Below are 14,375 nucleotides of genomic sequence, written 5' to 3'. Positions count from 1 at the left end.
AAAGTGAAAGAGAAACCAAATGACATTCTCCATGAACTCTAGGTGATGTATATTAGCTAACAACTCTGTAACAAAATCACAAAGTCAATGAAGTCAATGGGAGTTGTGCACACATAACTGAGGGCACAATTTGGCCATAGATTTTTAATAAGTTAAATCCTGCTCCCACTGTAATCAATGGGTTCTTTGCATTTGGCTTCAAAAGAAGAGGGGGGAGGACCAGTAGAGTTGGAAATAACACTGATAATACCAGGATAATATGCAGATCAGTCATTAGTAGTCACATGCCAAAAAGGATTCCTGACACCAGAGACCACTACTGGTTTACTTACCCAGTCCTTTTATAGCTACCCACATGGATGATTGAGCTCTTACTGAATATGATGTGAACACATGGACATCCATCCCAGCATCCTTTCATGTTTGTTTTAGCCAGGAATTGAGCTTGGTATTAGTCTGGCAAGTTTTCAGGGAGCCACATTTGAGAAGAATTTAATTCAATAAGTTCTTCCAGAATAGAGTCTCTCTCAAAGATGGTTTCAAACAACTTGGAAAATATAAGGCAGGATCTGTATTGAATGGCAAATTCAATATTATAGGATTATGTGTGAGCCATGTTTTATTTTTGCCTGCCATCAGACAAAATTATAATCTTTGGATTTCTTCCTCCGAGGTCCATTGGATATTAACAATTTTAACTCAGAAGCTTTAGCTGACCAAGAATAGGACAGTAAAGTATCCATTTTAATTGACATAATTTTCAGAGAACAAATAATGTTGTAGCAAGTTCTGACAAATGATTTAATGGAGTGACCAAATCAATAGACAACTGTACTCATCTCACACTGGTTTAACAAAGGCTGCAAATCTGAATATTTGATTGGACTCTCCAATGGTTTTAACTAGAAAAAAGTGAAAGAACTGAGATCAGTATGACTTTACCCTTGACAGTATAACCCTATAATTTCCTCTGAATGACAAAAAAATTAACAATTAAATGATTAGTGTGTTTTCAGAGAGGTCGTTATCACTAGCTACAGTTCCAGACGTGCATTCCCTGTAATAATTTTCTTTTTTACAGTTTGATAGATAATAGCTCAAGAGCCTGCTGTAGAAGCCCTCTGACAGCTTGTGGTTCCCAGCTATATATTTGCACAAGGAGGGGAGACATAAGTGTTACATATGTATCTACTGACAGATGTGAACCTGTATTCTCAAAACCTTCCATAGCAATAATGATCAATATTGCCCCTTTCTATATCCATTTTTTTGTCATGTATACAATTATTGGGCCTATTCCTGTGAGTTGCTGAGTAACTTTCCCTCCCACTAGAGTAAACAAGCATTGAGGGTGCTCAGCAAATTATGGTATCAGAGAGAAATGGCAAAAATACATAACTCTGTTTGCCAGTCATTTCAAAGGGGAGACAAAACATTCGTAAGTTTTGCTTTGACCTCCTCAAATTGTGATACATTCTTCTTCCGGCTTTAGCAATTTGAAAAGCTGTCAGCAGAACTTACTCTGGAGGGCTCCATATAGGAGTCAAACCCAATCGCCTCCCAAATGAAACAGTCTAAAGTTAGCTTTTCCCAAAGATGGGTATAGTCTCTTGACAAGGTATTTACTATCAGCACATCCACCTTCACAGGGATGTAAGCAGCTGGAAACTAGCACTGTACAAAGATTGCTTTTAAAAATGTCATACTGAGAATTTCCCTGTATAGTAACTAGAATTAGGCTGAAACCACATTTTGAACAGCGACTAGTGATTATGAGTCTCTGAATTTTTTGGTGCTCAATTTAAGACCCCTTGAAGGGTCCTGATTTTCAGAAGATGGGTGCTCAGCACTTTATGAAAAGCTGGACCCTTTAAGGTGTCTTAAGTTGGGCGCCCAGAATCACTAGTCACTTCAAAATTTAAGCCAGAATCTGGTTTTGGGAAGAAATTACTTCAAAACTGAAGGGGATTCAAATCTGAGATTCCAGTTCAGGCCCATCTCTAATAACTGCAATGTCAGAAAATAGTTTATTTTTAAATTTTGCCATGTATAGCATTTTGTTTTTCAAACTGGAGTACCATTTATATAATTTTGTTTTTTAATTCCAGATGACCCGAGAATATGCAGAGCATGCATTCACAATTACTATATGTAAGTTCAACTCTTTTAGCATCACTACATTTTCTGAACCAAAAACAATGGCTCCAGATGATGCCATATCAGTTAGCTTCAGAGTTGCTGCTTGAACAAAGAGGGGTTGTGGAGGAACTTTAAAAAGGGGGTGGGGAGATTGGTGTGGGGGAGACCCCCTCAAACACTAAAGCAAAGCATTATTCACTTGAGGATATTTAACACTTTGGTCTTAACTATCACTGACCATAATAAGCGTTGAGAAAATTTATCACCAAACAGAATCGGGTTGTTTTCATCTTTTCCTGCTCCTACCTAAGTCAATGGCAAAATCCCCAAAGGGAGCAGGTTCATGCCTGATATCTGATATTCAGTGGTGACAATAAACAGATCCAGCACTCTAACACTGTCAAGCTATTGAGATGAGCAGCCAATGGCATAACAAACAATAGCCTACATGTTTACCTGCTTGTGGGAAAGCCTTACTGTATTGAAAATGGCAAGTATCCAGCCTCACATCAGTGTTCAGGAAGCTTTTGTCTTTCGGTACCTGATCCTGGAAATTTACCTGTTGGCAAATTCCAAGATTAATCCCCATATATGCTACAGTTGATATCCACTATCTACAGGGCCTGGTAGTAAGTATTTGCAGTTGTAATTAATTTAATGATTGCAGTTAGAAAATACATATTACAATCTTCAACATTCATGCTGTAGATTAAGTAACATCCAAGATTAAAAACTGGCTGATAGGTCTCAAAATGTAATTGTAAACAAGGAATCATCATTGAGTGTATGTTTCTAGAGGGACTTCAGAAAAGATCAGTTCTTGGACCTACATTACTTAATATTTTTATCAATAACCTGGAAGAAAACAAAATCATCACTGATAAAGTTTGAAAGTGACACAAAGATTGGGATAAATGATGAAGAGGACAGGTCATTGATACATAATGATCTGGATCACTTATTAAACTGGGCGCAATCAAACAATGGGTGTTTCAATGTGGCCAAATGTAAGGTCGTATATCTAGGAACAAAGTATGTACGCCATACCTACAGAAAGGGGGACTCTATCCGGGGAAGGAGTGACTCTGAAAAAGACTTGGGGGACCATGGTGGATAATGAGCTGAACGTTAGCTCCCAGTGCAACATTGAGATTAAAAGGGCTAATGTGATCCTTACACTTATAAATTGAGGAACATTGAGTAGGATTAAGGAGGTTATATTACCTATGTGTTTGGCACTGCTGAAATACTGTGTCCAGTTCTGGTGATTGAAATTCAAGAAGGAGATTGAAAAATTGGAGAGGGTTAAGAGAAGACCCACAAGAATGATTAAAATATTAAAATACATGCCTTATAGTGATAGACTCAAGGAGCTCAATTGATTTATTCTACCAAAGAGAAGGTTAAGAATTTATTTGACCTCTGACTATAAGTACCTACATAAGAAACAGAAATTTGATAACAGAAGGCTCTTCAATCTAGCAAAGGTATAACAAGATCCAATGGCTGAAAGTTGAAGCTAGACATCCTCAGATTAGAAATAAGGCACAACTTTTTAATGGTAAGGTTAATTAACCATTAAAACAACTTACCAAGGATACTGGATCGCTGGACATTTTAAAATCAAGATTGGACCTTTTTCTAAAAGACATGCTATAGTTCAACAGCAGCTATTGGACTTAAAACAAGAATTAATTCAAGAAAGTCCTATGGCCTCTATTATGCAGGAATTCAGATTAGATTATCACAACGGTCTCTTCTGGATTTCAAATTTGTGGATCTATGAATCTATGTATACACTGTGTGTACAAATATGGTGTAACGCATGTTCAGATGGCCAGTTATTATCAAGCAACTGCAATAAATGTACAAATTAGGCACACAATTGTGTGCATTAATTTTTTTAAATCAAACTTTGCAAGTATATTTGAGAATCATAATATTAACAAACCTGGCTTGTAGAGTAGTGTTGAACTAGGTAGCTATTTAGTTTGTGAGTAATTGTATTACATCTGCTTAGGAATTACGTATGTTCACCACACTTACAAAAATGAACTCCATGACCTCACACAGATTTATTAAACTTACTAAAAATGTTCTGTCACTAGGTATAAGCAGCATTGCTATAAGAACTGCCCTGAGAACACCTACGATGATGAGAGTACTCTCCAGTGTATAGAATGTGATGAAAACTGCAACAGCTGTGACCAGTACGAGTGCTACTGGTGTAAAAAAGGCTTTTATCTCTTAGGTAAGCAAAGTAACAGGTAATGTACATATGCAGTCTCAAAAATTATTTGGGAGCCTTGCACTGAAAGCCAAAATTCGGACCTAATTCTCTGAGGTTCCTGAGCATCCTCTATAGATGTCATTGTGAATCAAGGGCACCTTGTAGAAGCAGGCCCTTTGTGTAAATACAAGGGATCTTTTGGTTCAAAAGTCCCAAAATGTTTGACTATGAATTCCAACTGGGATTTTTATTTTTAACAAGTGTTTGGCTTCAATCCCCTCTCTTTGAGCACGTACAGGAAAAGATTTATATTTGATAGAGCTATGTGAAACAAGGTGGTTTTAGTTCGACAGAGAGTCAAGCAAACCTTTTCTTTGCTTGTAATTTGTGTGGCTTTGCACATTCTAGTTTAACTTTGACTTTCAGGTCTGAACAAATAAACCTCAAATGTTCTGAGCAAAACCCAGTTAAAACCACTAAATTTCATATCAAACTCACACAAAACTAAGAATTCCTCATAAAACTATTAAGCAGCCAGGGCTAATTCAGACAATATTTCCAAACCTGAACTACAGGGAGTCCCAAACATATGGCAGAGCCACCTCTCCAGTTCTGGGTGCTATGGAGCACAGCTTCATGCTGATAGAAAGCTCTGTGGTGATAAAGGAGAGACCAAGGTTGCCTCGAGGTTACCATGACCATTGTTGGGGTACATTGTAAGTGCCTCTATTCTCCTGTTTAATTTGAAAGCCCTATCAACTTTTCTCCTGTCTCCTTCTGCAAACCTATATATTACCATTTGTATATCCAATTCCAAACAAGACCTGTTGCCTCCTACCTGATTTTAGAGGTAGGGTTCAATCATGAAATTCAGATCTATATCTGACCTTTGACAAGATGGTGAGTGTTAGTATTTTGAGATAGACTCAGCTCTACTTAAACCGTGGTAGAGAATGGCTTGAAAGATTTGTGAAGTTTTCTATAAGGACAAGGGCTGAGTTTAAAGTTTGCAATAAAATTTAAAACCGGGGCCGGGGTGACGGGGGGAGGCACAACAAAAATTTCACACTGTTCTACTGTTCTGTTTGTTTCTCTTAAATTGCCTGAGAGAGAGTTCAGGGATATATGCCTTCCCCAATCTCAAGTAGCCAGGATTATTCAAAATACACAAGTCTAATCTTGGATGCTGAAACCTAAAGAATACAGTTTTGGAGCGGTAATGGGTCTCAGCTGCAGGATTCCCAATTGACTTTAATTTGTTCATTTCTAACTGGTTTTAATAGGAATCATAATACTGAAACCACACACAATCTTTCAAAATGTATCCCTGACTTTCCAACAGGGGGGTTGAAGACTAGAGATTAAATTTCACTAATAATCCTCAAGCACACAGTATCGCTGGTGTTGCTGTTCCCCACAACACCCAGAATGGATAGGTCTATAAAGCATTTCTTCATCTTGTGGTTCTCAACCTGTGTGAGTGATACTATGACTTAAAGGCTCTATCTATGTTGTAGATGGGAAATGTGTGAGTGACTGCGGGGCTGGTTTCTACAGTGATGAGGACTTTGCAGAATGTGAAGAGTGCCATAGGACCTGTGCAACATGTGAAGGGCTCAACTTTGATGACTGCACCAGCTGCAAAGAGAATTTACAGCTACTGCATGGGAAGTGTGTGAATCCAAAAAACATGGTAGTGGAGGGGAAATTCTGGAATGGTATGTTGCTAGATCCTTTGATCCCTTTCATTTCACCCCTGTGGACTATTATGATTAGAAATGTTTAGAAAGGCATCCAACCCCTTGTTTCCAAGGTCTTATAGATTGGATAAAACTACCTTATATCTAAGTAGACTGAGAAGTAAAGGAATCATACTGACTGAGTATAAATCTGGTCACAGAGGGTGGAATTCACCCTTTGGCAGAGAGCCTAAAGCTTATGCACAATTTAAATCCAGTTTAGGCCCTATTTTTGAGGCCTTGTGTTGGCTCCCTGAACAGGGTTGAATTTCATATTGTAAGTAATTTAATGGATTCTCAAATTTAAGAATAACTATAATGATCTAATGGACTGAACACTGGATTTGGAGCAGGAGTTCTTAAAGTCTAGCCCCGGCTCTGCCAGTAGCTTAATCTGTGTCTGCCCCAGGTCACTTCAACTCTCTCTATCTCGGATTCCCCATCTATACACTGGAGATAATATTTTTACTCCCACAAGATCATGACAAGGTATTAATTAATGTCAGTGAAACATTTTGAAATGCAGAATGCTATTGCTGAGTATTATCGTCATTACTGGAACAGAGCAAATGATTTGATGCAAAAAATATATATATATATATATATATTATATTTTTTTTGTTTTCATGAACTACCTGCAAACAGATCACAGTACTTTCACATTTGTTCACCGTAAAAATTACTTACATATTTCTTCAGAAAATAATTCTTAATCTGTAGATAATTAACGAACAATTCCTTGTGACTATTGGTAATTTGCACTATGTACTGTGTTGGTATTTTTTATTCCCGGTTTGCATGATTTATGCATCAAATCAAAGCAGTGCTACTTGTGAATTTTATGAATTCACTTTTTGTGAATATTTGTATACAAGCTTTAAAGTAGGCTTTTTAAAATGAAATTCACTGCCGTGCAGAGGCCCAGCACAAGTCCTCTGCATGGCTTAAGTCCCACACTAGGGACTAAATAGGACTTCAATGAAGCATAGGCCTGCTACTGGCTCTCTGAATGGGCGTGAACTTCACCCTGTGTGAACATTCAAATTAGTAAAGCTCAAGTGCTCAGATGCTCATTGAAAGTGAACATGAGAGTCACAAACGTGGTCAAATCAAAATTTGCTTTTGATTAAAATGTATTTGTATGGATTTAAAACAGCAAATACAAGAATGGCTGTCCTGAGATCTAGATGGCTTTGCCATTAACTAACATCTATATAATCCTTCTGCCAGGTGGTGTTGGTAGCAACAAGAAAATGTTCGCACTAGTAGCTCATCTCTAATTATTTTGTAATGTTTCCAAACTAATGTACTTCCTATCCATTAAAAGGTGTTGTGCCCAACAGAAGCATATTTCTTATCTGCAAAAACAATATATGTAGAGGCCCTGAATTTGCTTTTATTTGGCATCTAGATGCTTTCTTCTGGTTACAATTATCTATAACTATGAATAAATAATGACACATAGGAATTTTGTCTCATCTGAGGATCTCATTTTGTTCCACCAAGGCAAGTAAGTATTATTATTATTCCCATTTGATTCCCATTTATTCAGGACTGAGCCACAGGTAAAATGACATGTCCCAAGTCACACAGTGAGTCAGTGACAGAATAAAAACCTCAAGTCACTTCACTCCCACTCCCTGCTATAACCAAACAAAATACACAGCTAGCTGTGTCATATTCATTAGGGTGGCAATCTAGCCAAAATCCCCAAACCCCCATAGTTTAACTCAATAACTACCACGAGTGCCTTTGAAAAAGCTTCTTAATCCTTTTCTATTAAAAAGTATGCTAAAGTGAAGGCAGGCAGGATTGTGGCTGAGGTGTGCTGGACCTTGATCTCAACTCACAAATAACAATGCCATTACCTTCATCTCTGCTGGACTATGTCTAAGCACATGGATCCAGACAATGTAGCTAAAAATGTTACAATGGATTTAGTAACTGAATTGACCATTCATATTGGACAAGTTGGTTCATAACCAATATTTTGAGTCTCCGTGAGACAAAAAACTGTTGTCTCAGTTTGGCTCCTAGACAAACAAGTTAAAGGGCAGCATACCAGAGCATGCTAAGAGATAAGTCAATGTGAAGGCAGAATTTATTTACATTTTGAGAGATTAATGTAGGTAGGACAGGATTAAAATAGCTTTCTGGATGTAGAGTATACATTTTTTGTAAGTCTAACTTTCACTTCCATTTCTTGTGTGAGGATAAATAAAATACCAGAATCATGAATTTTCATGAGCACATAGACCAAAGTCTAAGACAGTGTGTATATAAAAACTTCCTAAATTATACTTATTTTGTGGGTACTCTGGTGGGCTAACAATTCAATTCCAAACTGGGAATTTGTTAATAAATCATATCAAGGCCTGAAATAAGGAAACAGAGCTTGTCTGGCATCCAGACATTTAAAAGGAAAGGCAAGCCAAGAAAAAAAATGGTTGAGCTCTGTGTTTGTAGCTCAAAACATCTGTATTTTATCTGGTGTACCAGATGATGAAATGACTTTGGGAGCCAGGAGACATACTAGTGTAGGCTTGATTCACCAAGTGATTACACACACCCTATCAACTGGACTAGACATTTTGCAAGCTGAAATCAGGTCTTAATTTTGCCAGTTCACTGGAAATACCACACCCCAAGCTTGTATGCTCCTCAGTCATACAGTGTAGCCTAGCGTATTCTTTTGAGAGGTGCAAAGGACATGTTTCTGTTACAGATTCAACATGGAGTATGTGCCTCTTCACATGCAAATCATTTCAAAATAAAATTAGTCATTAATTATGTAAGGTAAGTATACAGCCAGTACAGCTCATATCACACATTGTAACACAGAATGGAAGTAGCATCCAAACAGAAGCCATTGGGAAGTATACTAGAAGCCTTACACCAACTGCATGTGTCTGTGCACATTTTCTTTCCCTAAATACCAAATTAAACAACAAGAATTAAAAAACATAACATGTTAATAGAGGGTTGGTGGGGAGAAGACAAAATATTCAGAAGTTAGAGGATTACAGGAATTACAGGCCAGCTGGTACAATTCTTTATAGGTCCACTAATTTCAATGTAGCTATGTTGATTTACACCAACTAAGGATCTGGCTCTAGGTGTGCATTTTGTGGTGTATCTGGAAAGAGATGTGAGACTAGTGAGGGGATAGGGACTAGTGGGTAAGGCAGAGAAATGGGGAATATGGAATAAGGGGGAGAGGAGGAGAAAGAAATCTAGATGGAAAATTTTATGACATTTACAGAGGAGGATTTAGCACCATAGAAGGAGGTAGGGGACTTTTTTAAATAGCATCCATATGTGAAATGTAACTCTGTCAGAGGCAGACAACACTTATTCACTAACCTATACATATTTTTCATCATCCCCATTGGAGTTGCATGCAGATTTTTTTATTCGAGGCATTCATTCATTAAATTAATCTTATGGCCGTTATGTGATAACCAGCTTGGGAATTAATGGTTGCTGGGGGTTGTAAATTACTTCTCACCTAACCTACCAGTACCCTTGAATTTATAATTCTCATAAGTCTTTGAGATGGGATAGGTTCTAGTATTTTATTACCTCTGTATATTGTTTTCATTATGTTTTATCATGTCTATTTAATTGTAATTAGCTTTTCGAGATATGTGGTCTATTTTATGTATTTTTATTCAGGGCTGTATCATTTTTGCAAGGCCAGTGCCATAAGCAGAATAAAATCTAACAAACTAAACAGCATCCCCACTGGAAACAACTGGCTCTCATTCAAATCACATCCTTACTACACAGTATACAGACCAAACAAGTCACCTTCTAAAAGTAATGTACACATGGTTACAACCCAGGCAGTGCAGCTCCTTCTATGTGCCTCACTGCAGCAATGTATTGCATGTTTTTGACTTTGGGTTTACAAACAAAATTTTTCACACAAAAAAATCAGGTTTTCTTTAGCAGAAGCTGCTGTATTTTCAATTAGGAAGCAAAGGAGAGTAATTGCAAATGTGGGTGGGGAGCCAGTTTGCTATCATGAACTGAAATAAATCAACTTTTTAAATCCCTTCTCCCTTATATATGAGCATAAATAAATGTGGTCCCTAAACAGAGAAAACAAATGTACTGAGTCCATAGGTGGTTTTTATAAATGTGAATAAAATGGTTTGATCCTAAGCTGCACAGGTGTGAAGGATTGTTGTGTGCATAAGCACAAGGTAAAAACTAATGAGCAGGCCAGGGATCACAGGGAAACTGACCATGCATTAATGAGAACTCTGCTGTGGCTGCCTAGCAGCATGAGAAAGACCAAAGAATGGACTGTAGAGCCCTGGAGAAGGACTGGGATCCCACAGGTCCCACTGCCATAATAGCAGGAGCAGAACTAAATATAGTCCCATACAAAAAGAACAGGAGTACTTGTGGCACCTTAGAGACTAACAAATTTATTAGAACATAAGCTTTCGTGGGCTACAGCCCACTTCTTCGGATGCATACAGAGCTCTACTGTACAGCTAAGTAGCTAATTTGAATGCTGAGGATTGCATTTAAACCAATGTCTCTTCAGACACACCCATTCATCCTGCATTCTTGAAAGAAAGTGAGTAGGCATTCAAGAAGCTTCAAATTTACTTTCACTCAATGTGAAAGATTACATTGGATATTTTTAAGGATGGGTGTACTCTTTCTTTAGGTCTGTAACAGATGAGTCTAAGGGAAATCTTAAGTAGAAGCATGAGAAAGATAAAAAGTAACTTTAGGGACCCTTGACTTCAGTACCAACATGGCCAGGATATCACCCACTGTTATCTTCCTTAGAACAAAGTTCCTTGTTCAGTGTTAAAAGAAATCAATGCTTACTGTGATTGTTTATCACTGTCCCATGTCCTGTTGTCGGAGGTAGACTGACATTTTGAACTAGCATAAATAAGAAAGGAAGAAAATCAAAGTTGAGCCCTTCCTAAAACTTTCAGTTTGATAAGATCATGGAATGGCCTGAACAGATGGAATGCTACCTAAACTGCCATAAAGCTTAACTCAGAAAGTGGCAAAAGTACAAGTCGGTTCCCTAGTTTCTGCAATGGGGGAGTGAAGCTGAAAATATTTATAAATTGCTTGCCTTTACTGATGAAGGAAACAAGAATTAACATGGTATTGAGGCAGATTCTGGCCCCAATGGAAGCTTACATGTGTGACATTTTAGTTTCTGCAAAATCATCCAAGCTCTGAAGGTCTGGAAAACGTTTTTTTGCATTTTTTTAAACCAGCAGTGAAGTAGCAAACATTATCATCAATAAGCTTCAGAGTAAACATTCCATATATATGAATAAGGGCAGTCCACACTTCTCTCTGACTGACGTATTATTTCAGGCTGTCTGCTGAATTAGCAAACGTCATTGCAATAGTGGACATCTGGCTCACATATTTAAAGTCTTCTTCGCAACCATAAGGATTAGAGATTTCAATTTTTAAATGAAAGCTTAGATTCCAGAGCCCAAGAAGGAATCCTCCACATACAGGTAACAGCTGGCCAAGCAGCCATGAGCTGGTCTCATTTAATGCTTGGTGTAATATAACTATTGAGGGGTACAGTAGGTCAGAATGCAAGGCTAACTGCCAGAGCTGGCAATTCTTTTTTGTCGTCTCATCAACCTTTTTACTTCAGAGATACAACTCCTCCACTAACTAATTCTACTGCTTCCTTACGGAAGAATTCTACTTGCCCACATGCCCAGAGTGAGTAAGTAATGGGTCAGTGACAAGTAAAATATTATTGTGTGGCAGAAACTGGCCATCTGGTTTCTCATTATCATCAGAGCACAGGCCAATAAATACATTTTGTCCCTAGGCTGGCAAATTTTCTTGACAACTTTTCCAGACTGTTCTATGTATAAAAACATTGGTCCCATCACGGCAGTGCACAGGGATGTACCACAAAATCTTTTGCAGTATATTACTCATTTTGAAGGATATTTAGGGCATCACCCGCACTACTTTGTTTTTTCAAAATGAGGGTCCAATTGCTACTATTAAAATAAATGACAGTTTTGAAGCAGGGAGAACTCAATAATTCATAATTCAAACAGGCCCAATTAATTGCAAGCTTTTCATATTGGTGCTAGGAAGAGAATCCTCCAGTTGAGGGTTTAAGTATTTATTTCTGATTGGAAAGTTATAAACTAGAGTAACTGGATTATAGAAATTTTCCTGTGTCTCCCAGGCAAAATATCACAAAAGCTTAACTGCTTGTGCATATTCCCCTCTGGTGGAGACTGTAATGTATTGCAAAGACTGACTATCACAAATGTTGCCAAGAAAAACAAACATTAAACTATAATCTTGATCGCTGAAATATTTCATTGTAAATGAAAGTTGATATTTCTTAATTGTAAACAGTTAAATGTTTTCAAGACAATTTCTCTATAAACATTTCTCAGCAGTTGTTAAGTGTCTCTGTCTTAGCCTTATCTAATTACTATTTATTATTTATGTTGCCTCAAGTGTCAGTCAGGATCAGAGCCCCATAATCTTGGCAGAGGCTACTACAGCTATATTTCTGTTTCCCTTTTTTATCTTCATAACTGGTATTGACAACACTTAGAACAGTTTTCTCTGTCTACAGAGAGGATTTCAAAGGAAATAAAATATAAAAGACATCAGTAGAAAAGGGGCTGCATATGTGACTGCTGAGAAGTTACATAAAATTTTGTATTCCATCTTGATACAAGAAAATCTCAATTTCTGTGGGAAATCATTGTAGCCTTGAGAAAGATTGAAAGTGCTAAGAAAGGATAGAGTGACCTTAGAAATGCAATAGATTCCAGGAACAGATGGTATTCAGTTCATGTGAGGTTTCTGAGGTAAATAAAGTGAGAAACATTCTTAGTTAACAACATGGCTATGGAATAGATCAACAATTCTTCAAGAGGATCATAGTGTGGGGCTTACTTTAAAAAGAAGGAACCAAGGCAGATGACAGAATTTGCAGACAGTGGGTCTCACCTCCATAAGAGAAAACAATACAGTATATTTAAGGATAGGAGAATAAAAAGCCTGAAAAAAAATATAACCTAATAGGATCAACTAATGTAAGAAAATGATACCTAACATTTTCAGCATATCTTTTTTAAAAATACTAAATAAACATGGCCCAATAAACACATTTTACTTGGTATTCTGCAAAGGGCTTGTTCAAGTCCACAATAAAACATTAAGTGAATAACTATGAACTGAAGGGGCAAAGTCTTATAAAAAACCAGCTGTAGTGAATTGCTGCTCCTCAGAATGAAGAGAGATCAGTAGTGAGGTTCTTAGCGGTCTGTCAAGGCTACTATAGTCTTAATGATCAGGGAAACTAGAGTGAAGTTTGCTGATTGCTCTGAGTTGTTTTGATTAGTAACATCCAGACAGTTTGAGAGAGACTCCAGATGGCTTTTAAGTGTGTTCGGCAATCTGACAGTGGATGCAATATAGCTTGGATAAGTGTACAGTAGTACATACTGTTAAAAGTTAGAATTTCATAGACCATAATGGGTACTGAAATTACAGGCCCCTCAGAGGAAAGGAATCATCATAAACAGCCCAGTGGAACATCTGCCCAGTGTGTAGCACAAAACAAACACAGAAGCTGCTTGGGTGAGAGGCAGGACCAAGGTAACCCTGTATAAGTGTAAGATCAATAACCAAGGATCTTAAAGTCCTACTGACTGCCAAACCCAGCTTTTTAGAGCCTAGCTCAAAGAAACAAACATTGCCCTTCAAGGTTGTATAGTAAGGCTTCCTGAATCCTAGACTCTATGAACTTAACTAAAATGAATAACTCTATGAAGCTAAAGTTTCAATCAAAAGGCATTCCCCTATTCCTACCCTGCAAAAGTTTTACCTACCCCCTTACTGGCCAGTTTCAGTGCCCTACAGTCCAGTTCTCTTATAGTGTGTTGGGAGAGTGGCTTAATTCATCACAGCTGGCCCAGCCCTACTACTCTGACAATGCATGCACTAAAGGCATGCAGCTGTGGGCTTTCCTCTACTCACAGAGAGATAGTTAACACTCTCCCTGCCAACCTGGAAGGAGAGCTAGGGATAGGGACAGGGATAGAAAACAATACAGTGTTTGCTGATGGTACATACTGTAGTCCTGAGCTCTGTTTTGGGCACCATACCTTTGCTGTTGCTAAGAAGGAATAAATCTGGATAAGTACAATGAGGCTGGTGAGAGGTATGATAAAAAAAAACTAAGACTATTAAAACTGGAAAGAAGAAGAGTTAGAAGGGGC

General features: G+C 37.8%; 1 protein-coding gene across 1 annotated transcript in view; it reads left to right on the top strand.

The window, feature by feature from the left end:
* The window catches only part of PCSK5 (proprotein convertase subtilisin/kexin type 5), a 296,183-nt gene that overhangs the window by 262,550 nt on the left and 19,258 nt on the right, over positions 1-14,375 (top strand). Inside the window, exons 25-27 of the mRNA XM_026652353.2 lie at positions 2,109-2,151; positions 4,248-4,390; positions 5,887-6,087. Coding sequence (XP_026508138.1) covers positions 2,109-2,151; positions 4,248-4,390; positions 5,887-6,087 — 387 coding nt within the window. The remainder of the gene's footprint in view (positions 1-2,108; positions 2,152-4,247; positions 4,391-5,886; positions 6,088-14,375) is intronic.

This window comes from Terrapene carolina, unplaced genomic scaffold, assembly GCF_002925995.2.
Source record: "Terrapene carolina triunguis isolate 2854851 unplaced genomic scaffold, T_m_triunguis-2.0 Scaffold113, whole genome shotgun sequence".
NCBI classification, from domain to species: domain Eukaryota; kingdom Metazoa; phylum Chordata; order Testudines; family Emydidae; genus Terrapene; species Terrapene triunguis.
The sequence above is the reverse complement of the archived record's forward strand: the minus strand, read 5'-3'. Positions and strand labels throughout refer to the sequence as shown.